The sequence below is a fragment of the Leopardus geoffroyi genome, chromosome A1, assembly GCF_018350155.1.
Source record: "Leopardus geoffroyi isolate Oge1 chromosome A1, O.geoffroyi_Oge1_pat1.0, whole genome shotgun sequence".
In the NCBI taxonomy this organism is placed as follows: Eukaryota; Metazoa; Chordata; class Mammalia; order Carnivora; family Felidae; genus Leopardus; species Leopardus geoffroyi.
Window position 1 is genome coordinate 127344614 of NC_059326.1, and position 25455 is coordinate 127370068.

At 37.7% G+C, this 25455-nt stretch overlaps 1 protein-coding gene across 10 annotated transcripts in view; it reads right to left on the minus strand.

Moving 5' to 3' along the window:
• Positions 1–25455, minus strand: part of PDE4D (phosphodiesterase 4D) — a 1416267-nt gene that overhangs the window by 399954 nt on the left and 990858 nt on the right. Inside the window, exon 1 of one of the 10 annotated variants that reach the window (XM_045493959.1) lies at positions 4563–4933. The exons of the other annotated variants lie outside the window; for them this stretch is intronic. Coding sequence (XP_045349915.1) covers positions 4563–4687 — 125 coding nt within the window. The 5' untranslated portion in view covers positions 4688–4933. Of the gene's footprint in view, positions 1–4562; positions 4934–25455 lie in introns of those variants that run through there. 10 annotated transcript variants of the gene reach the window in all.

Here is a 25455-nt window from a genome sequence, read left to right on the forward strand (position 1 = left end):
GGGAGAAAGCGGCCATCTGCAAACCAAGGAGAGAGGTCTCAAGAGAAACCAAGCATGTTGACACATTGATCTTGAACTGCCAGCCTCCAGAGCTGTGAGAAAATACGTTTCTGTTGCTTAAGCCACTCAGCCTGTAGTATTCTGTTATGGCAGCCCTAGCAAAATAATACACCATTCAAGTAAACGGATTGCTTGATGATTGGGCAGACATCTAAGTGTGCAACTCTGTAACCTCTCCCTGAGGAGAAAATGGACTGATTAACATACACTGAAACTCATTATTTTCCTTCTGGTCTTCTGGATCTTCGTATCCCGCTTTTTTCTAATCTCAGAGACAACACATAGAACAAGCCTACCTACAGGATTTAGAAAAAGAGAAGCCAGAGAGTGTATGAGAGAAGTAGATGGAAACAAGAAGGAGCAGAGGACACAGGGTAGAGGCACTGAATATCTGGGCAGAGGGCTGGGGGAGGCCCAGCACTGAACTTGGCTGTAAAAGCACTAGAGCACAGACACTTTCCACAAATGTGGGACACTTTCCACGTTGGGGTGCCAGTGAGCTCTGCCTCACCACTCCTCTTAGTTTGTTTACTATTCTGATAGATATCTCAGTGGGTTTTACATGATAGCGGGACAAAGAGAACCAGGGCTCACATTTCACAATTTTTGGTAATTCACTTTATTAATTTATGCACTTATATCTCATTTCTTATGGTTGCAAGGTTTCTCCCTCTCTAGGAACTCCCCTCTGCCCACTTGCACCTTGACTTTCTCTCCTCCTTTCTACTACATGGAGCTTTATATATATACTTATGAATACAGAAATGACTTCCAAATTCTGCTTTGGTGAACTGGTAATAACAAAAGCTGTGATCCCCAACCACTTAAGCCAGTGGTCTAAAGTCAGTCTGTACGCAGCTTCTGTAGGTAAATAGGGAAGGAGAACACAAAGGATCCAGAAGAACAGCAAAGGCAAAGTCTTGCCAAAGACCCTGTACAGTGGCACCCAGGAAGTGCTATATACGCCTGTGCCAAGGTGAATAATACACTTTCTCATCATTTATTTATTAAGCAAGTATTTATCATCTGATCTATTCTGGGCTCTTTCCTGGGCACTAAACAAGACATGATAACCATGAACAAGACATAATCTACATGATCAAAAGCCCTGCGGCCCAGGGTGAGGAGGGAGTGAAAGAGCCAGATTAAATCTGGTTACTCATCCCAATGTATTAAAATTAAGACATCACAATTAAAAAAAAATTAATGTTCACTTTTGAGAGAGAGACAGAGCACAAGCGGGGGAGGGGAAGAGAGAGAGGGACACACAGACTCCTAAGCAGGCTCCAGGCTATGAGCTGTCAGCACAGAGCCCAACAAGGGGCTACAACTCACACACTGTGAGGTCACGACCTAAGCTGAACTCAGATGCTTAACTGACTGAGATACCCAGGTGCCCCAAGACATCAAAATTTTATAAAATTTAAAAAAAAATGTTTATTTATTTTTGAGAGAGAGAGACAGAGTGTGAGTGGGGGAGGGGCAGAGAGAGAGAGAAAGACACAGAATATGAAGCAGCCTCCAGGCTCTTGAGCTGTCAGCATAGAGCTGGACAGGGGGCTTGAATTCATGGACCGTGAGATCATGACCTGAGCCGAAGTCAGACGCTTAACTGACTGAGCCACCCAGTTGCCCCAAAATTTTATAAAATTTAAAGGAAATTATATTTCTTTCAGGAGTAAAAACAGTTCTAGAGTTTGTAGAATCAAAAGCAATTAAAAGAGAAAAAACTGAACTCAAGAATATGGAAAATCCTTAGTATCACAGATGGTAGGATTGCCATTCTCTTCAACATTGAGCTTAATTAATATTTAGTTGTGTTAACTGTGCTGTTAATGTCTTCACTGAAGCTTGAAATAAAAATTAAGAACTATTAAATGACCATGTGGTCACACTTCTAATAAAGCTAATTTTTAATTTGGAAATTATTTCCATGTGTTCCAAGAAAACACAGTGTTCTTTCATTAAGGCATTATAAATAAAATGCATTTGGGTTTTAAGTGAGCTATATTTTGCATAAATGGTTAGACTTCCTTCTTTTTTCTCCCAAGTTAGTAAAAAGTCAAATTTCTTTTTATTACCTAAAATTTATGCTTCATTGAATAGGTTACAATATCAACATAGGCCCTCTTCTTTACATTTTTTTCTTTTTCTCTCCTTCCTTCTTTCCTTCCTTTTTCCTTCCTTCCTTCCTTCCTTCCTTCCTTCCTTCCTTCCTTCCTTCCTTCCTTCCTTCCTTCCTTCTTCCTTTGTTCTGTACTCTAATTAAGAAAGCAATGTCCTTTCTGCCAAAGAGCACAACTGTGACTACATGGAAATGAAGTCAAAGATGCTGTTTTAGAAAAATCTTAGATGAATCCCCACAAGCATTTCTGAAAATGTAACCATTTAATTTGGGGTATATTTTAGGGAATCTAGGATGATAACACCATTCCAGGTGTAATGTTTTCTTAGCAGACTACAAAAAACTTCAAATAAAGGTTTTAAAATTTAGAACTTAAAAAAAAAGTGCTATACAATAAAAATACATTCTCTCTTATTTGGATCTTCATTCATTCATTCATCCAGCCCCTGCAACCAATGTTTTCAATACATGTTTGTTGTTATACTTCCATGGGATAAAAGCTCTATATATAATGATTTAATGATTACATAACTTTTCACAAAAAGCCATCTATTTTATTTACTCTCTCTATATAAGCAATGCACTATGCTAAAAGAAAAGTTGGGCCTGTCATTTTCAAGGAGTCTATGCTACAAAATGCTGGTTATTGCCAAACGCCTGGCAGGAATATTCGCTTGTCAAAATACAATGTGATGTTCAACGTAAACATCAGTTATTTACCTATACATCGAGCATGCATCTGACAAGGAGAAAATAATCCATTATTTTGTAGGTCTGAAGTTGTCTGGGTATGATATAATATGCTAGTAGTCCACGTTATATGCACATACACGTTGGTTTACATAAACACAGAATTCTCCTGACTTACATAGAAAGTTGATTACTTCTAAGCAGAAAAAAATACAGTAACATGAATAGGGACGTAGCAGCTACATGTGAACTTGGCAACTTACAGGGTTTGTTGTATCACAGAACTAATTACAGAAGGGAGTAAGGAGACAGCAGCTGTGCCATGTGCCAGGTCTTGTGTCTCAAGACATGTTTTCCTGAAGTATCTTAAAATAGTTGGTAGTTAGTTGCCCGTAGCCTGTTACAAATTCAGATGGTGCTAGAACTCAACAGAAAAACCTTGATACTCTGGGAAAGAGAATACAATATCTCCCCTCAAAAACATTTAAAAAGGTCATTCCCATAAAATCATAAAACCTTTTTTTTCCTTTTTTTTTTCTTCAGTTGTAAACTAATCCAAGGCATTTCTGATGGTTTGGAAAACTACTTTTTTTTTAATCAATCAAACATCTGAATGTTACTTCATGTTTATAACCAGGTCAAACCTGACAAAATATATACTCTGTGTGTGTGTGTGTGTGTGTGTGTGTGTGTGTGTGTGTGTATAATTACAACAAGAAAAGTAGAAGAGTAAGATGATAATGATAATCTTCAAGCAAAATATGTTACTTTTAGAATTTTGGAATTTTCTTCTTAGACTTCATCAACCTCGGGAGAACTGTCATTTTCAGAGACAATGGAACATTCTTATAAAATGCTTCTGATGTTCACTGTAAAATGCTGAATAAAATGACTGTTTAAAACCAAACTGAGGGATGATTTGGGGAGCCATGAGTCAAACATATCATCCCTGTTCTGACACTGCATAAAAATGCTGGAAGACAGAATGAGTTTACTTAGTGTACATCCGCTTTCCTTCTAATGAAATTACTGGGCTCAAGTTTGAGATTCCTTATTACACAGCCTGAGTTTGCCTGTGTAGCGTGTGTGTGTGTGTGTGTGTGTGTGTGTGTGTGTGTGTTTGCGTGTGCATGCGCATGCATGCATATGTGTGGTGAGGGGGTGTATAGAGTTAGCAGAATGCTGGAACACTTATCTACAAATGGCATTTTGTTTGCCGGAAAAATATCTAACCCTATCCTGGCCTCCACAGTGACCACATGAAAATTAATGCTTTTAGTAGAATTTTAACATATTTACTGCACATTGGGCTTGAGGAATGTTATGGATAGATCAAGAGATATTGGGTATTTGGTAATAAGAGCCATTAGTAAATATACCTATTATTCGGCTAAAACCTCTTTCAAGTATTCATTATGGAAGATTCTGATGTTCGTACAAGCACTAAGAATGTTTCAAAATCTTAAAATCTACAGTCTCTGAAACCAGATCAGCTTTTGCCAAACAGCAAAGACTATTTTCCAGCTTTTCTCTTTGGTTAATATTTTTCTAACTATCCAGTATGCTGAATTTTAAAATTAATCTCTCAGCCTGACCCTCCCACCTCAGCAGACCTCCAAAGCAGCTACCAAAGGGTAACAAAACACAATTTCACTGACAAACAGCTAGAAGAAAGGAAAGCAGTTACCGTCTCCTCTGTGGCTTAATATCAATTGGCTTGTTGATTGCATAAGGCGATCCATGAACATAAGGGCTTCGGAATCTAGCCACCTTCCCCAGCGTTAGGTACTCACAGCTGGTTGGCAAACTCATTTTATCCAAAAGGCAGGAAGTAAAAACAAATCTTAGTAGTCAGACCAGCATTTCTGGGAACGCTGGAAAGAACATGTCAGATAATGGATTTCAGACATATGCTGCTCACTGGTCGCTGGGTGCTGCTTTTCTTCAAAAGTAAACGCGTGTTTCTCCCAGGCTACTCGTGCTACCTTGTTTTCTGTTCATGGATACAGGAAGCTTGTTGCTTATTTCTAACCAGAGTCGTGCTCTGACCAATTACTGGCTGAGCAGATGAAGTAGAAATTCTGTAGCTCCACAAAACCCCATTTCCACTCAAACCAACTCTCTGAATAGGCAGCAAGGTTTAATCCATTTGTGTCTAACATCTAAAAGAACATCAACCCAATGTAACAGTGGTTGGGAAATCAGTTATTTACCTATACATCGAGCATGCATCTGACAAGGAGAAAATAATCCATTATTTTGTATATTTTCAAAAGGGGTAAATTGTTTTTCTAAATTGATTACAGATATGTAGAAAATGAGATGGGCACATGGAAATGATTATGGGTGGTTTTCCAATTTTCTGGTCAAAAATTGTGGGTTCTCATTCATAAATTACTGTTCACAATAGAACGTAACTCAGCCTCTCAGGGACCTAAATGTTGTACACTAAGGTCTTCATACACTAAAACTTTGATACTGATTTTTTTTTTCTTATTAGAAACATTCTCTAAGAAATGTCTGCTCACTGGATTAAAACTGATTGAAAAAGAGGAAACTCTTTAATAATTGTTTGTATGTCAGTTCTTCATAACAGTGAGTGACAAATTGTAGAAACTGTAAATTATACCAGATAAGTACACCTAAGGGAGCAGAGTCAGAGCAAAGTTACAGCTTTAATTAGCTCACAGTTTTCACCAGCCCTTGCCCCATTTCCTAGTGTTCTAGCAACAAAACCACTGAGGCCCTGGGGACCTACAGAGAGGAGGAGTTCCGAGTACTGCGAAGGGTAATTTTTAAATTTGAAAAAAATTTCTTATCCAGGATTTGAATAAACACAACCTATTTATTTCAGAGTCCGGGACCTGAGCAAACACAAAGTTGCTGAGAGAGAGAGAGAGAGAGAGAGAGCTATATTCTATTGTGTAGCAGCCAAATTCAGGCACTGTTAGGGTTGAAATACAAGCATCAGTTAAATTCAGAATGTTTTCATGTTCAAAAGGGAAGACAATGTTCCATTTCACAATAAACATTTCTATCCAATGAGTATCTTCTTCATACTTTTTTATTATGAAATGAGGCATGCTCATTGTAACATCTCAAATGACACAGAGGTGCATAAATAAAAATGTTTATTATCTTTTCCTTCCTATTAATCCTACTTTTTCTTTATGTTTATTATGTCAATGTATATGTAGACACATAATATATACACAGACAAACACACACTGATACATATCTCCTTCCTTTTTGCACAAATTAGGCATATACTATACATAATCCTCTATAAATATTTTTGTATTTAAAAAATCATGAACCATTTTTCAGTAAATGCATAGAGATCTAGCATGCCCTTTTTAAATAGTTACATAAGATTCCACGGAATGGATGCACTCTTATTTGTTCAGTCAATACTTTACTGGCAGACCTATAAGTTTGGGCGTCTTTAAACAATGAATAGAGGGGCGCCTGGGTGGCTCCGTCGGTTAAGCGTCCGACTTCAGCTCAGGTCACGATCTCACGGTCCGTGAGTTCGAGCCCCGCGTCGGGCTCTGGGCTGATGGCTCAGAGCCTGGAGCCTGCTTCGGATTCTGTGTCTCCTTCTCTCTCTGCCCCTCCCCCACTCATGCTCTGTCTCTCTCTGTCTCAAAAATAAATAAAACGTTAAAAAAATTAAAAAAAATAAACAATGAATAGATTGGTAAATATATTCTTACTGATTGGTACTTTTATTCCTGAAAGGACGTTAGATCACAAACTGCATATAGTTTTTCATTTAATAGGCTATAGTAATTTACACTCTTACAAGGCATGCAGCTCTCCAAAATACCCAGTGATTAAGTTCCTTGCTAATATGAAACTAAGGTGCCTGCAAAGGTAAAAACAGCCTATTTGAACTGAAATCTACCAGCCAGAAGTCTGGACCCTACATCAAAATGAAAGAAAACCCAAGCAAAATATAGTTAGAAGAATTTTTTTGCTTAATGTGCATAATTAAAGAAGATAAACCAGGGAAGGAGTCCCTGCTATGTTTCCACTTTTCAGTAAATTTTTCTTAATCAGGGTAATATTTCATAATTTGGGGCAAGTCACATAATTTTACAATGTGGAGGTAGTACTTAATGCCTCCCACTTAATTGTGATGTACAACTGTGTATAATTTATAGTTTTTGAATTTAAGACGCCCTTTGGAACTACTGCTTTATCTTGAAACAAATGTAAAATATTTTTATCTGTAAGATAATTTAGGGGTCTTTGTCTAGTATTAGAGAAGAGCTGTTTCCCATAAGAATTTCCTTAAGAGGGTAAAAATAAAAAAAAAATAGGAAAAAGAAAGGTAAGACATAAACCTCTATGGGAGGGAAATACGTGTCCTGTGATGGGTAAAATTCCTTGGTTTTCTTAGCGGGGACATTTTTGCTTGTACCTGGTCAATGATTTACCATGAACCTGGCAGGGTCTCATGGGGATTACTTGTACTTAAATTGGGATGAGAAAAGATTACTGCTAACATCCACCTTGCCAAGAATCTAGAATTTGTGAGAACACTGGCCAATCAGCAGGGAGCCGCCTCTAGAGGAAACTCAAATCAGCCTGTCTTCCGAGATTCCCTTTCTCTGAGGCTGGGCAGAGATAGTTAGGGACTTTTCATTTAGGAAAATAAAAAACATACCCATTGGAGAACCTAAATTCATCTACAGATTAGAACCACAGTCTGTAACAGGTTTACAGCAAAATAGGGCTACAATCTCACCAAGGAATGCCCAGGCTTACCCAGTGATGTTCCATTTGCTTTTTTGTATACTGGGATTTCTGTGGTGTGATGGGCACAGTGTCAAATCTCACTCATTATCCTCATGATTCTAAGCTCTGGGGAGTGTTTGAACAAGGGCAGTTATCACACTAGAGTATCTAGAACACCAATATTTTTTCAGTATACTCCAGACTGTGATGCTGGTATTGTCCTTAAGAGCAATTAAAAGCAATTGCTAGGAGGCAACGTTTGAGATCACAGGACTTTTCTAATATTTCCAGTATTTATTCAAGATAATTCTTTCAGCTGTTAGATCTAACCTGGCCTGAGTTTGGCAATTTGAAAAGCTGGAGGAATTCTTTCAGGACATTTGGACATCATCTGTTCATGACCATGACAGAGAATAAGAATTGACTGACTCATTTCCCCTTGCTTCTGGCTGAGAATGACTCCCTCCCTCCCCACATTTGTGTTCTCTGCCTTGCCCGAATGGGAGAGCAGTAATCCTGGGGTCCACACCTGTCCTCAGCAATTCAGGCTCTTCTCCCCTCTGACCAATACACACACTTCCTGGTCAATGCATCCAACCCAATGACTTCAAATACCGATTATATGCTCAAAATTTGCACATCTTTTTCCAGAGTCCATACCTTTATGCTGTTATAATCAAATGCTCATGAGAAAATTCCATTTGGAAGTCCCACAGGTACCTCCTGCCAGCATTTATAATGTAATTCACACTCTTTCTCTACCTTCAAAACATATTTCTTCCTGTGCTCTCTGACACTATCCCCATTCACCCAACCATAAAGCAATTGCTTCTAATCAGGCCACAAATCCTAGAGACATGAATGTTAAATAATATAATATTAACAATAATATATTGCATTATTACAAAATTATAACAATGTTATATTATTACAACAATAATATTAAATTAACAATAATATTAGTAGTAAAAGTAGATAATAGCTAACATTTCTCAGATTATTTTTATGGTGTTAGACACTGTTAATGATAGTAATTCACCCTTTAATCTTCATAAAATTGTATGAGTTGGATACTTATTGTCATGCTCATTTTGTAGATGAGCAAAACAAGGCAAAGGACAAATGAGACACATGCCCCAGGTCACAAAGAGTGTTATGTGGTGGGGTCAGAGTTAGGAGTCAGTTAGTCTAGCTCCAAAGACCAGACTAAGTTATTCCTCTCTACAGATTGTAGTTTCCTTAATATCTTATTTATCCCTCTTTTTTGCCCATATGTTGCCTAGAGTTAATACTTTCAGCCTTCTTCTCCTTAATCCTACCCTTCACTTGAATGCTATATGGATCATTTTAAAACAGAAATCTGAACACGTGATTCTCTTGCTTGGAAACATTCAATGGTTCCTCATTTCTTTAGTGGTAAAGTTCACAGTTTAAGTTCCGAAGCTTAGCACGGCAATCCCCGATAGTCACGCTCTGATTTGCTTTCCTGTATCTGCCACAAGTAACCCCAGTAGTGTCCCATGCACAGCCTGCTCTTTCACACCACTGGCCTTTCACAAAGAATAAGCCCCCTGGCCAGAACTTTCTGTGTCACTTCTCTGAGTGGTTAACTGTTTCTACTTGTCATCTCTTCTAAACACCATTCTCCATTCCTCAGTTTGATTCAGATGCCTCTTACCTATTTTCCCTCATCTACATATGACTATAGTGCATTGTTTCAAAGCTGTTTATACATTCAAAACTCCTCTCCATGGCACTATCGTTCCTGTGGGGCAGGCATTCTGCTTTATTTGTACTTTGCAATTCCAGCACCCAGAACACCACTTGCTTGTTAAATAAAGTAGCTGACATTTAACTACTGATTACACATTCCAAAGACCTGTTTAACTCTCTCCTTAGCTCCCTCACTTTAGCTACTTCCCCATAATGATAATACAATTAGATATTGAAATACACTGGAAATTGTGGAGCTATTCAAGAAACACTAGCAAACAGAATTAGTTAACAAAGAGCACCCACCATAATATGAGAGCAACATCTCTTCTCAGGAAGTGAGAGACATATATGGATTTTAGTTGGAGGTGATGGATATGTGTCTGTCTGGGTGGATAGTTTCAGTTCAATAATAAAAATGATCAAAAGTAGTTATCCTACTACTTGAATAAGCTTGTGATTTTGCTTTTATTTTATCATGTTCTATGTTTTGAGAACATAACAAGCACATTCAAAATTAGTTAATCAATCTTGTCCTTTTAAGGATTAGCCACTTGTTGGATAATCCACTTCTTAAATACTGAACATAATGACATTTCACACAGCTTGTACAGAATGGCTTCAATGAGAAGGGAATTCCCAAAGTCCACAGTGTTTTCCAAAATATTAAAATATCCTTAATGTCCAAATGCTTAAAGAAAATATGGAATATCCACTCAATGTAACTATCATAAACCCATTAAAGTGATTGTACTGAAATTCTTCTTTAACTCTACAAAAAGATATGCTAATAAATAACTTAACATGAATTCTATAGCGATATACATTTAGGAAGTTCTAGGTGAAACAAAAACAGATAGCCTTTTTTACAAGGAATCAGGAATTCTTAGAGTTTTTATGATGCTAACATTTGCTCTGAACTGTCAACAAAGTATGGATCGAGTATATGGCATCCTTCATAGGAACTTATGATAACAAAGCAACTCATGTGACACTATGTTTTAAAATAATGACAGAGAGAAGTATTCATAAACATTAACTTAGTAAAAAAAATAGGCTATAAAACAGTATATTAGAATAAAATTATTTTTAACCAGGGAAAAAGATATTCATACATTGAAAACCAAGAGAATACAAATAATATACATTGAATACTAAAAAAAAAATCTGAATAGGGAAAATTATATGATTTTAATTTTCTTTTTCTCCCGTTTGTATTATCTAAATATTCTAGAATGTCTCTTTTTTTTTTTTTTCAAAGTTCACTTCTTTATTTTGAGAATGAGAGAGAAAGTGGGCGTGCATGTGTGTGTGTGAGTGGGGGAGGGGCAGTGAGACAGGGAGAGAGAGAATCCCAAGCAGGCTCTGTACTGTCAGCATGGAGCCTGCAGGGTTTGATCTCACGAAGCCTGAGCTCAGGACCTAAGCCAAAATCAAGAGTTGGACTCTTAACTGACTGAGCTACCCAGGCACCCCTAGAATGTCTCTTGTGCTACTGTTTTATTTATTGACTTTTTTAAATTAAATTTTTTAAATTTATTTATTTTTGACAGAGACAGAGGGTGAGCATGAGCTGGGGAGGGGCAGAGAGAGAGAGGGAGACACAGAATCCAAAGCAGGCTCCAGGCTCAAAACTGTTAGCACAGAGCCTGACGTGGGGCTCGAACTCACAGACGAACTGTGAGATCATGACCTGGGACAAAGTCAGACGCTTAACTGACTGAGCCACCCAGGCGCCCCTTGTGCTACTGTTTTAATAACAAAAATGAGATGGTTATTAAAGTTTTTAAATCTGAATTCTATCAACTAAAAATAAAAAAAATACTGATTGTGATCAATTAGTAAATTACATAGCAGAAAACAATAGAAATACTGATAACTGTTTCTTTGTACTTGGTGTCTGTGGCATCCTTGGTAATGTCTTCATATACAGTTGCAGAAGTAGCATAGAATCACTCTGATTTGATTAGTGCACTATAAGAGAATATAGTTCTCATAGATAAAGGAGGCTCCAAAATATGGGTATCCTTTAAGACTAAAGCTAGTAAGAAATCACAATGTGGGTAAGATTCATAGACCATTGAACTGCTTTCAAAAACTTAAACCATTAAGGTGTTCCCTTATTTATTATTAGGAAATATATTTCTATGAAAATAAATGTGTAAACTTTGGCAATGATAGTACCTTGAAATGTACTAAAATAAAGGATGATAGGATAATTATAAATGTAAATAGAGGGGGTAGTGGTCTTGGTGACATGGGAAATTATTTGTAATAACAAGAGTTTTGAGTATTCTAAATCTAACTAACTTGATTTGTTTATGTGAAAAAAAATTCTTAACGAATAATTATAAAGTGAAATATAGCGAATAGTGAAAAAGCTACATAACCTCCTTAAGAAGCTATAACTCCCCCTGATCTGATGGACATTCACAAACTTTCTAATCTATAATTTGGCTTCTTAAGTACAGTCATCTAGCAAATAGGAGTCACATGGAATTGGTGTTGTTCTTAGACCAGTTATATCATCAGTTGTAAATGATAGTGCTAACATTATGATATATAAATTAATATTATCTTGAAAATTTTATTACCATGACTTAATTCCTCGGACTGTGAAAACCAACGAGACTTAATGGCATGCCTTTTAGAATTTAAAGAACATAAAGTCCCATAAATCAGAAAGTCAGCAGGCTTAACTCAACTTTATAGCAAGGATAACTTCTATTTAAATCAATCAGCTGCTTCATTTCAAAAGAAGGCAATCTGGGGATGAATGAACCCTAGGTTCTCAGCTCCTTAAAAAAGTTTTATACATCTAGTAGAGTCCCCATTGGAAGCAATTTCTCCCAAAATCTTATTTTATTTCCTAATAATCAATTCTTCAAAAGCCCAGCAGAAACCTATTGATCACATAAAGTTAAATTTATTAAACTGTCTGCAATAAGGGAGACGAGCAGTTGGACCAAGTATTAATAATACCTTAGAAGAAGAAGTCAGAGAAGAAAGAAGCTAAGTTATTTCTGCTTGTTCTCAGTTTTGTTTAATCCAGGGACAGGAAATTCTGTTAGTTTCAATTTCATTCCCAATAAAATCCCATGACCACTGATAATCTTATCTTAACAAACCCATTATATATCCAAAGTTTAGGCTGAGTTAAAGTAGCAATAAAACCAACGGAATAAAATGATGCTCATTCACTGAAGTTCCAGGTAGTCCCACACAATTCATAGCTCCAAGTATTTTTATAAACTGTCTGAACGTTAAAAGGAGTGACATTTTGCTTTCAAAGGTATGAAAATGGAAACAAATGAGTTTAATATACGTACTGGGCTTTGACAACATGACTTCTTCAACAGATGTCCTACACTACTTCCCACACTTTCATCCTTAAAAAGCACAGTCTACTCGCCAAGATATACACTGTTGCCAAAATTCAGCTGCAAAAGAATCGCCAACAGTAAGCACCAGTGGAAAGAATTAAAGCACTTTTAAGCTTATTTACAAATAACCAAATATCTTATATCATTATCAAATCTGAAGATGAAACATAATCATGCTGTAAGTTCTTCTAGTTGGTGAAGCAAAGAGATTAGTTGGTCAAGCAAAGAGGAGGTGTCTTTGGCAAAGATTGTTCTGTATCTGGTTGCTAGATAATTTTTAAAAAACACATCAATTCATCCTTCTACCTCAGTTGGTTTGCCAACCAGCCAGCATGAGTTAAACATCTATTCTATAAACAGACAGAAGTGAATGGTCTGACTCTTAACTAGAAAAAGTCACATAATCCATTCAGTGTCCAGTTCATGCATTATGACAGGATGCACTTCAAATGACCACCTATGAGAAAGAAATGAAAGGCAGTACAGCGTCAGTGATCCTATCTGAAACCTCGTGGTTGGCTAATATCACATGAAGCTGACATTCAGACTATACCATCATTTCCTTCTTCATATTGTTTTGTTAATGTTTTCTCTCCTCAAGTGGGTTATAAACCACAAGATAGACTGATCATGGCTCACTGATCTTTGAAGTCTCCAGAGCCCCTGGTATGTTGCTCTCCATAGAGTAGATGCCCAGTAACTCTGTGTTACAAGAAGGACTTGCACTCATGGTTTATCTTCGTTAACTTTTTAAAAATTGGGGTCCATATTACTCAGTTTACCTGAAGCGTATAAGCTGTTGTCCCGATACTATTATTAAATAGTGCTTTCTTTTTTTCTCAAAAGTATCACTGTTTAGATTATAAATTATCTGGTTATCATCTGGCTCTGAGATTGTACATGTACAAGGCTAGCTTAGCCACTAGACTGAAAAGAGCTCAAAGGCAAAGACTGAGTCTTACCCATTACTGTTCCACTGCATTCCGCTTTTTCTAGGGTCTGCATTGATGACCCAAGAAATAATAACAGATAATAGGGAAGCTCATGCTATATTTAACCAGACTGAATAAATCCAGAGAGAAAACATAATGTGAAGGAGTGATCTGTATAGATAGGATCAGGTAGGTAAACATCCACCTTGATATTCTCTTAAATTCAAATGATAACAAAAGTTATCTTCTTGTATTCAAATCTATAGAGCATGGAAATTCTGGAATTATTTGTAAATGAGGGAGAGACTAATAATGAAGATGTTGGTTTTGAAGCCAAGTAACTTTGGTTTATAACCCTGCACTCCAAAAATGGATTAGGTAACCCAGCAGCATAAATGACACCTTTCTAATACCAGTTTCCATGACATTTAAGCTTCATTCATTCATTCATTCAACAAATATTTGTCAAGTCACTATTCTATGTGTTGGGAATCTGGGAGCAAATGAAACAGACAAATATTCCTGCCTTCCTGGAATGGACATTCCAGAAGAGCCAGGTGGATGGACATACAGGTGAATGAAATATATAAGAGAGGTGATAAGTTATAGGGAGAAATATGCACTAGGAAAGGGACACAAGGAGTTCAAGGATAGGGGCCTTGGGGTCAGCTTCTGGGGCCATGAGGTATCAGAAAAGCTGCTCTTCCTGTGGTGAGTAATTCAAAGGGAAAAAAAGTGAAAAGGATACTATACAGAGGTGAGAGTGCACGTGCAAGCCAAGATAGTGCTTGGTACATTATTTGTTGACTGAATAATTTTTTTTTTTAATTTTTTTTTTCAACGTTTATTTATTTTTGGGACAGAGAGAGACAGAGCATGAACAGGGGAGGGGCAGAGAGAGAGGGAGACACAGAATCGGAAACAAGGCTCCAGGCTCTGAGCGGTCAGCACAGAGCCCGATGCGGGGCTCGAACTCACGGACCGCGAGATCGTGACCTGGCTGAAGTCGGACGCTTAACTGACTGCGCCACCCAGGCGCCCCTGTTGACTGAATAATTAAGTGAGTGAATTAGTGAATCCCTTCAACAGATAGCAGCTGCAATCCTGAGAGATAAACAAATGTGTCACCTGAGAAAAAATTTCAACGAAGCTAATATGAGCTAGAATATTACTGTTATTAAGATTCTGCACGTCCCGGGGCGCCTGGGTGGCGCAGTCGGTTAAGCGTCCGACTTCAGCCAGGTCACGATCTCGCGGTCCGTGAGTTCGAGCCCCGCGTCGGGCTCTGGGCTGATGGCTCGGAGCCTGGAGCCTGTTTCCGATTCTGTGTCTCCCTCTCTCTCTGCCCCTCCCCCGTTCATGCTCTGTCTCTCTCTGTCCCAAAAATAAATAAACGTTGAAAAAAAAAATTAAAAAAAAAAAAAGATTCTGCACGTCCCTAAACTGAAAGAGTCCTCTTAATTAATGGAAGATACCCATTTTTTTTCTGATATGATTCATTGCTTTGTTAGTCACTAGATAATTTAATACAAGCAACTGTGATTTAGTAACTGCTTAGAATTTTCCTGTTAATTTGATGAATAAATCCCCAACCCAGGTAACATAGAATGTAAAGGCAATTACAGAAAACAGAAAGTGGCAACAAATTAAGAGTAAATCAGTTACACACATCATAGGCCCTTATTAGTTACCTTAATTATTTAGCAACAGAAGCTGAACTAAATTTTTAAAGAGTTATCTTCTCCTATTCCCTTCAGACAAATTGTTAGTTACAAAGTCATGGATTAGTCTTTACCAATAACAATTATAGCTCATATCTACTGAGCATTTAATTGATGTCATCAGGCACTATGCTAAGAACTTTTCCTATCATCTGCTCTCATAATTGAAAGATTTGTTGTAAGTGATTGGAAATGCAGTCTTCTAATGCATGAAAACCCTCCAGGGAGAAGCAGGAATCTGCTCTTGGGTGAATGCATCTTGGTATGAGAACAGCCCTGCTTCATGGCACAGAATGCTTACTTTGAGTAGATACCAATATTGTAAAGTTATTTCTACTAACCTAAATTTCACCTTTGTAGAAGAACTGTCTCTCGACTGCAGATTTGGAATCATTCAAAAACAGGCATAATTCTTTTTTTTACTCCGACAGCCTTGTGATCACCTAAAGAGAGCTTCCATTTTCCCATTTCTAGGCCACCTGATCAAAGTTCTTTTGATTGTTCCTATCTTGCTTCTGGATTTATCCTTGTTTGTTGATTCCTCTTGAAATTAAGCCAACATTCTAGGTGTGATATGACTATTCAGGGGGCAGAAAGAGATAATCATCTCCATTTCTCTGTTCATTGTAAATCTATGAATGAGATTTAAGACAACTCTCCTCACACTCTTAATTCATGAACCACTTCCCTTAGGATTCCACTATCCAATTCATATTAATTGTGAATTTGAATTTGCAATCATTTTTATTAGCAAAAATAAATAACTGTTGATCCTGACCTTGCATTCCACTGTATTCACAGTCACTTTCAAGTCCACTTTTCTGTACATCTGAATGGATGAATTAATCTCCCAACTAGGCTAACATTTACTCTTTATTCAATACTTCTCATCTATGTTGCTCAACTGGTAATAAGTCCACTTATCTGCATTTTCATCTAGCCTATATATCCACTAACCCTGCAACTATAACTCAAGAGACTTTTTCAAATACCTTACCAAGATTTTTTTTTAATGTTATTTCTACAGCATTTACTGCATTTACCAAGCAATAGGGAGATTATGACTAATTTTGTGTAAACGGAGAAATGCAAATGATAAAAGTGGGCTTTGGGACTAGACATTTGTATTAATGAGACTGAATACTTTGTGAGAGAGAAGTCAAAGAAATGATAAGTAGCATCTTGGCAGATCATTCAGATATTAAATTGAATATGAATATTTTTTCACATGAAAAACCAATTTACTTGAACCGAAGCAGTGTAACTTGTGGGGAACATCAAACAGTGAATACAAATGAGGAATGACAATGTGGTTTGCCAACAACAAATGTACGTAACAGATAATTCACTGATAAATCATCAAGTTAAAAGCTCACCAGAAAAGCAAGAAGGTCAAACTGGTGATGAACAGGGTCACAGCATGAGGGTCTTTGAGCTCACTTTCCCTTCATAGACTCCCTGACCAAACGAGAGCCCTCCCTCAGTTTGAAGAAGGGCACTCAGAGAACGTTCATAGAAGAAGATACTGGGAGTGAGAAAGAATGTTCAAATAAATTGGTATCATTTTGCCTAGAGATGAGAAGGTACAGATGATTTAATGCATGGTTCAGATACCTTTTGCAAAGAATAATGATGCCTTCTGAATTCTACCCTCTCTTACGAGATAAGGTGTGATTTTAAAGAAAAGCCAAGGAATGGAATACAGCAATATAGAAAGGTACCTGGCAGGAAAGGCCTATTAAGCACCAGAAGTTTGTTGGAAAGGCTTTCAAAATATCCTCAAGGTCCCTTTCAGCCACACCCTAATGCCACAGAGATTCACAGAGGAGCAGCCCAAGTTAGAACACTCTATATACCTGAGTTAGGTGTGGGTAAAAGAAATCATTAACCTTCACCGTCTACGACATGTGCCAACTTAAGCAACAACTTTTTAAACCTTTTCCCCTATTTCACAGCATTAAAAATCATGTACTCATTATTTATTTTTCCCTTAGAAAAGTCTGCAGAGTGGGAAACTTTGAGAGACACAAAAGGAAAATCAAATGGCCACTGCCCTCACAAAGCATACAATATGTTTTGAGAAGAAAAAGACTCCAACACATGAATAAATTTGCTGTCATTGAGAGAGAGTACATTGTGTGTGGCTCAGACATGAAATGTTGTAAAAGCTCAGGGAGAACAAAATCAATATCCACCCTGAAGTAAACTCATTCAGTTTACACAGAGATGCATGCTCTATATCTTTCCAGACAGACAACAGAATCCCAGAAGTTAATTGATTGCATAGTTCTAAAATATGCATAAGACAATCTGATCATTTCTCCCATGAATTTACATAAAGAAGTAGATAAAGACAGCAAATATTATGCTCAAAAGCTTACATAATGTTACCTTCAAAGATGGCATATGTTTGCACTTTATTTTTTATTTCCATAAATGAAATGTTCGAATTCCTGAACTGATACTCTATTTAAGAAACACCATGTACTCAGTTGTTCTCCTTTCTGATATGAGAAAATCAATGATATAATTACATGGAGAAAGAAAAAGGCTAGGTCATCTGAATGAACAAGGTCACTGCTATTATGAATGACAGTACAGTTTCTAGAATTTATTTAACATGTGATTATTTTGCTATCATGGATAATGTCAATACCCAAGGGAACAGATGGTATAAGCATATTCTAAATTATTCAATGAAGTGTAGTTTTTAAACCAGAAATGTGTGGTAGCATAGTGGGTTTATTTAGCATTTAATCCTTGCTTATGCTTTTGCCCTCTTATATTCTAAGAGATAACCCTAGTCAACTGAGAAGTATCTCTTTTTCATTCTTGACCTTTTGGATACCAAGGTAACCAAAAGTAGGTAATCAGGAGGTGGGACCGGGGAATCACAAAATTTAGTCGGAGATTGGAAAAAAAAGAGAGAGGGAAACAAGAGAAAATGTACAATTTTTTTTTGGTTGGGACAGTGGGGGAACCATGAAAGACAATCTTTTTTTAGCAAGTCACTAAGAAGTAAAGTAGTTGAGATCAAGCAGGAAAGTACTTAATCCCATTCTTTTGTGCCTTTCTTTAGGGACACTCTTTTCACATGAAACATACCCTCATTTCAGTAACTGACTTGAACGTTTCAAGGCTCACAATGGCCAAGGTACTTTGTCTTTTTGTTTTGGGCTATTTATCCTTAGAGCTTGGTGAGAAAAATAGGAGAAACCCTCTGTGCATTTTCTAAAGATATCAGCAGTAAATCCAGAACTTGGCTATAGACCTTTGGCCTTGCGCATAGCTGTAGACAAACTGGAGTCTAATAATTATACTTCTACATAAGGGATACACAGGAAATCACTCCAGCACCAAAGAGGTGTAGGCTGGGGTGGGTGAACTGGCTGTCTTTGAGCCATATGTGGCTAGCAGACCTGAGTTTGACTGACACACTGTTATTTTTTCCTTTTTTTTCCTTTCTTTTTCAAAAAAAATTTTTTTAAGTTTATTTATTTTTGACAGAGACAGAGTGCGAGCATGAGCTGGGGAGGGGCAGAGAGAGAGGAAGACACAGAATCCGAAGCAGGCTCCAGGCTCCAAGCTGTCAGCACAGAACCTGACAAACTCACGAACTGTGAGATCATGACCTGGGCTGAAGTTGGACGCCTAACTGACTGAGCCACCGAGGCACCCCATGTTATTTTTTTTCTTTTCATCCAACATTTAAAGCACTGAGGGAATGTCACAGTCACATACAAGGTTAGATTTGGCTTCTTTTGAAAATTGTAAGGTCTAACATGTGGGACCTTCCCCCCATTCCTATATGATGGATGGAAACCAGAGCGGAATATTCACTATCTTCATTACAAGGGCAGGAATTCTTCAAGTTGACACAATCCCCACCCCAGTCACATAACGCTGATGCGTTTTCTCCTGGTTTCTTTAAGCATTTAACTTGAAGTGAAACTCTGAGGTGGAAAAGAAGTATATCTGCTCTCACCTGGTCAAATTCTAATCAAAACATAAGCACTCAGTTAAAATAAGGCCTGGTCTTCCCACCACATCTTACCAGTCCCAGAAACCATACTCCACTCTCAACAAAGAGCTCTTTACACAGTCTACAAAGCTTTACCACAGCCCTGGCATTATCTCATTTGGATGTATCAGCGATTCTCCATGATATTAAAAAAAATGTTTTAATTTACCAATACAGATTTGTATTTAAACCGAGATCAATAAATATAATCAATTGTTGTGAAGGAAGGAATCATTCATTTTTCATGTACTGAAGAAACATATATTGAGTTTATGCCAGGAAATACTTTTCCAGTGGGACTGACATGTATTGTTGGGTCTGGTTTATGGTGACATGTCCAAAGTTTCTAATAATTCTGTTCTCAACATTTACATGCCATTAAATTGCAGATTAAGCTGCCTGAATATGTAGACCCTATTGTAATTATAAAGTGAGTCAATTATTTAATGAGAATTTAAGAAGACTGTCTACATGATATCAAAAATACCAAATGATTTAGACAAAATTGTACTTTTCAAATATGTTCAGACAGCATGTTGGCACAGCTTAAATCAAGTCTTAATCAAATGCTTCAGATTCATTAGCAGAAAATTTCAGAGTTTGGGAATTACATTATTTTATATTGCTTATATACATATGTATACATGTACTTTTTTACATATATTTGTGCAAAGAGGACACATAACACTTTACAAAAATGCATCACTTTCTGCCTTACAGTGTAATTTATTTTTAATGGCTAGAAATGCTAAAGAACAAAAAGTATGATACATAGCATACTATGGATAGTTGAAAGTAGTCCCTGACTATCCCACATGGTAATACATAGTCGAGGGTTAAAGAGTAAAAAGGAAGCTCCATTGGTCTACAGATACAACATGGAATAATGAAATAACTTATCTGATATTATTTGCCTGTTAGGAATTTCTGATGCAACAGAGGCATTTGGCATTTGCTTAAGAGCATAATATGGATTTTTTTTTAAATTGAAAACAGCTATAAAAGAATAATTTAATTTGCTAATTGGGCTGTGTGGATGTATATATATATATATATATGTGTGTGTGTGTGTGTATGCATATATATATATATATATGATTCTGTACATTTCTAAAATTATATAAATATTATATATAACCTATCATTTTATTAATATTAATTTCTAGCAATTACTAAGAAAACTCCCTATAAAATAATGAGAATGATTTTTCTATGGATAAATAGAGCTTGCTTGCTCAATGAATGTTATCAGGGCTGATGACATTTCTGGCATAACCCCTTTAGGAATTATCATCACAGGCCATTTCCAACGTGCATAAGAAAACAGCTTCTTGATTTTATAGTCACTTCCCATTTGACCAAGACCACATTAGCCAAATGGATAATCCACTTTAATCATCAGACTTCATGCCAAAGAATTTTTGGCAGCTTCATAGAATCAGATCCACCTTTAGCAGATGGAGATGTGTCAGCAGTGAATTAAAAAGAAAATGTGTAGTACAGGCTCTGAAGGTAAGTTCAAAAGGAGAATCCCCCAAACATGTGAACAATGGAAACATCCCTAGAAGTGGATAGCTTCCCATAGGCATCATTTAGGAAGGCTCAAACTTCACTGATCAATGAAGAAAATCTTGTGTGTTGTAGTCAATCTCTTTCCCTTTTTTCTCTTCACATCTGTTTTGAAAGTAGTAAAACAAGATCTAATTGCCAGATTCAACATGAGATGTTAATGCTATATTTAGACTTTTTGATAGGGCAGATTTTCATTAATGAGTAAGTAATAAAATGTCACATCAGAAATCATGAAAAATAGTTACCGATTTATACATTCCTTTAGTGACTTTATGTCATCTGTGCAGGCGATTCAAGATTGGTTTTCTGGGGAGAATCTAAAAAGGGTTAGACTTGTCAGATTGGGTACTGCACTGGCAGTTTATTGTCTCAGTTCCTTAGTGCTCTGGGATGGGTCAGACTTCGCAATAACCAAGCTTAACGTTATATGGACTCATGTTCAGGATGCAAAATTCAAGAAGAATTTTACCTTCACTCAACAATAGTCCAACTACATCTATCAACTTTTCTTTCCTTGAATTTGCCTCTTCATACTTTTCTATGGAGCGAACACCAAGCCATTCTTTAAGATTCCACTGCGATTTCTACTTCTTTTGCAAGATTGCTTGTTGGAATGGAGCAAGGTGTGAAGGTGGAGAAGGCAATGCAAACAGTCCCTCATTTATCTATTAATTCATGAACTGCCAATAGCTACTTATTAGGGTTTTTGTTATGTGCCAACCACATGCTAGGGACTCACGGATGAATATCACCTTACTCCTCCTCTCAAGGTCCCACCATCAAGTAACGGAGAGAGGTGAGTAAGCCAAACAGAACAGTGCTCCTGGGTAATGTGTGAGTTTGTAAGCATAGCTAAGGAGAAAAACAGAAGTAACTTATCACAATGAGAAAGTGTCATTAGGAACAGAATGAGGGGTACTACACAGAATATATGTTAAATTTTTTAAGTCATTTTTGAAATTAAGTTGGAGGATTGCGATGGATTATATTATTTACAAAACATTTAAAGGATTTCTAAAGCCATTCCTATCCAAGAGTCATATTTCCTGCCTCATGGTTTTTGAGCGTAGCCATGCAACTTACTTCGGCCAATGGCATGAGAGTGGAAGAGATCTGTGGCATTTCTGAGCAGCAGCTCTAAAAGCCATTGTGTGGCCCTGCCATCTCCCCTTTCTTGTGCCTTCTCAGGATGGGCTGTTCCTTAATGAAAACAGTAAGGAAGAGAGCACCATGAACCAGCTAAGGATGTGCAACAAGAACAAGAAACAAAACTGTGGTTGTAGTCAGTGAAACATCAAGGTAGTTTGTTACCTCAGCATAACTAATCTAAACCAACTGAAACAAAGAAAAAGTTCATAACTGTCTGAACAGGTTGTGGGAGATCTTTTTTTTTTTTAATTTTTTAATGTTTATTTTATTTTAGAGAGAGAGAGGCAGAGCATGAGCAGGGGAGGGGCAGAAAGAGAGGGACACACAGAATCTGAAGCAGACTGCAGGCTCCCAGCCACCAGTACAGAGTCCAACGCAGGGCTCAAACTCAGGAACTGGAGATCATGACCCAAGCCAAAAGTCAGACGCCCAACCAACTGAGGCACCCAGTTGCCCCTGTGGGGAGATCTTTTTAATTTTCTTTACACAAAGAAGGCTGACAAAGGGAGCTTGAGTTGGTAAAGATTACAGCATTTTGTAAAATAAAAGGATACCTTCTCTAATTTCTCACGTTTTTTGGTGATGAGCTCTGAGAAGATCCTCTGGCTGCCGTTTGAGGCAAAAGTTCCATGCTTCAGCACTACCTCAGCCACATTGAGCAGAAGGTTTTTCCTATTTCCCTTCTCTCAATTCCCTTCTCTGGGCTCTGGGCTCTGTTCTGCCAAGTGCCCCAGGCCTTCCTCTCTTCAGGCTTTCAGAGTGCTGGTTGAGTTGGGAATGAAGTTCCTTGAATTTTCAACACACCAGAGGATCATCCCCATAATCATCTCAACAATAATCCATGTAAATTTATAACCAAAGTAACTGCGGCCACAATTCAAAGAACAATCTTTACAGTGGTAATTCTCAAAGCTGTTTTGTTTTGTTTTGTTTTCTGTGCCAACACAGAGAGCAACGGCAGGGATGTTGTGGTTTGGGAACAAAAATTTAAAATTAGAAAATAAAAAAGCTCTTCCCCAGGTGTTACAACCCTCCACCTTCTGACCACATGTTGTCTGATGACTCTAATTCCAGGTTGGGAGGTGGAGAGGACCTGCTTCACAGGACATCTGAGAGATGACTCATCACAAACAATGCTTGTGATGCACCAAAAGATACAAATACTACAATTAGCAGACATGTGCTCAGATGTGAACGGCTTTACTGCCCCTTACCCAAGGGTATTCCACTTTGCCTATGACCTCCCTGCTCTGCCTGAGGTAGCCCTGCTTTTACCTGTTTTGGGGTTTGCTTCTGTTTTCCTGTGACATTATTAATAGTCCCCCTTGTACTCCTGGATAGTGAACTGTTTGGCCACTCCAAATCTAGGCTCATTACCAAGCAATGTTTAGGCAAAGGAAAGCTTATGTCAGGGATTTTCCACAGTGCTCTCTGAGACCAGGTTTACGTGGTTTTCTTCCCAGGTCTACCCCTTGAAAAGTGCTTTGAAAACTTTTAAAATATCCCACCCAACTAAATCATGAACTAAGTGTCCAAAATAACCTTGGAGCCTTTATATTAATTATTCATATTGAACTCCATTTTCATACCTGTCACTAATTCCTGGCAAGTACAGAGGCATATATCAAATAATTGGAGTTTGGGGTTCAAAAGGACAACTTTGTTTTCAGTGCTTTAAGAATGTCTGTTATTAACTTGGTTCCATTTTGTTGGTTTTCTTAGTCTAACATCTCATGTTGGGGCCTGGTGGGAAACATAAGGAAGTGACAGCTGCAGGAAAAGGCCACTTGTCATGGTCCATTCCCTTTCTCAAACTTCATTATGAAACAGTAACGTAACTCCACAGAATGACTTGAGTTCCTTGAATCACTTCACCTTAAATGGCACTGTTTGCAGAACCTTTTCAAAAGCAAAGATTTAGACTAATATCTGATAGTTCAGTTACCCAAGAGCTCCCATATGTTTACCAAATGGAAGCTGACTGATGGAATTCAGTTTCTGTGTGGTGTTTGCCATTTGGAAGCTATTTTTCTAGCATTCTGGTTATATGTACCATACTGACATCCAGAGAAATGCATTTTCTGGTTTATTTTCAAATAAAATGCGAAGCGAAAGCTCTATTCTGACTATGCAAGTGATCTCCCAGAGCCAAATCATCAGCATTTTTAAGCAAATAATTTGGAAGAGATGGTATGTTATGCATGTTACACTTGGTGTGAAGGCAATTCGTGTGTTTCCTAAAAAGGTTGTTGTGGCACTAGAGTCTTTCTCTGCCCCATAAACTGTATGTAAAATTAAGGGATGTGTTATTTAAGATTTTTTTCCTTAAAAAACGGTCTTAATTCACATCAAGAAGTTAATACGTCAATTTACCATCTTATCAGTCAGTATTGGCGGGTAACAAAAGGAACATGGCAGGTCAGCATTTCATTTATTTTTAACGTTTGAGAGAGAGAAAGAACAAGCAGGGGAGAGGCAGAGAGAAAATCCCAAGCATGGAGCCTGACATGGGGCTCCTTCTCATGATCATGACCTGAGCCAAAATCAAGAGTCGGACACTTAACCAACTGAGCCACTGTTGCCCCAGTAAGTCAGCATTTTAGCACAGAGTGATCATTTCCGGCTAGCTGTCAAAAGGGTGAAAATGTACTCAGGGAGGTTTAGCAGTAAAATGCAAAAAGGCAAGGCTGCTAATAATTCTGAAATAACTATAATCCAAGCAGCTTACATTCATTTTAAAATTCTAACCACTATGAATCATCTCGCTCTCCCATTTTCCCTAAAGACGATAGAAAATACCCTTTCTTCTTTTGCTCAAATACTTGCTCCCCACTTTCCACACACAGCAGATGATATTTCTCTTCAACAAGGAGAGTAACCTTCAGAAAGGAAAGTTCTCCATGTCCAGCCATCAAACTGGCAAATTTGTCTGCACCCATATTCATGATTTCTATTTTATCCTCCTGTTACCAGTCAGGCAAAACCTGCCACCTGGGCTTGGGGTCTCAGTCACTCGCATGTCCTTAGGAGCCCGGCTTCATCAATTACCTCCACTACTGTCTTCCTCTTTACCAAATCCCTTCCATCAGGATTCAAATGCAATCAAGTATTTCCCATCTTAGATAAGCCATGCCTCAATTCCTACTTCTTTTTGCGGCTACCTTCATACCTCCTTCTCATTCTGAGCCAAATCTTGAAATAATTTCCTTTATATCCACTGTTGTGACTCTCCCTTCACACTTACACCTCAGCTCACCATCATCTGGTTTCTGCTGCCACCACTAAGACCTCTCACAGGCCACCAACTGACGTTTTACTCATCAATGGATGTTTCCAGAACTGCTGA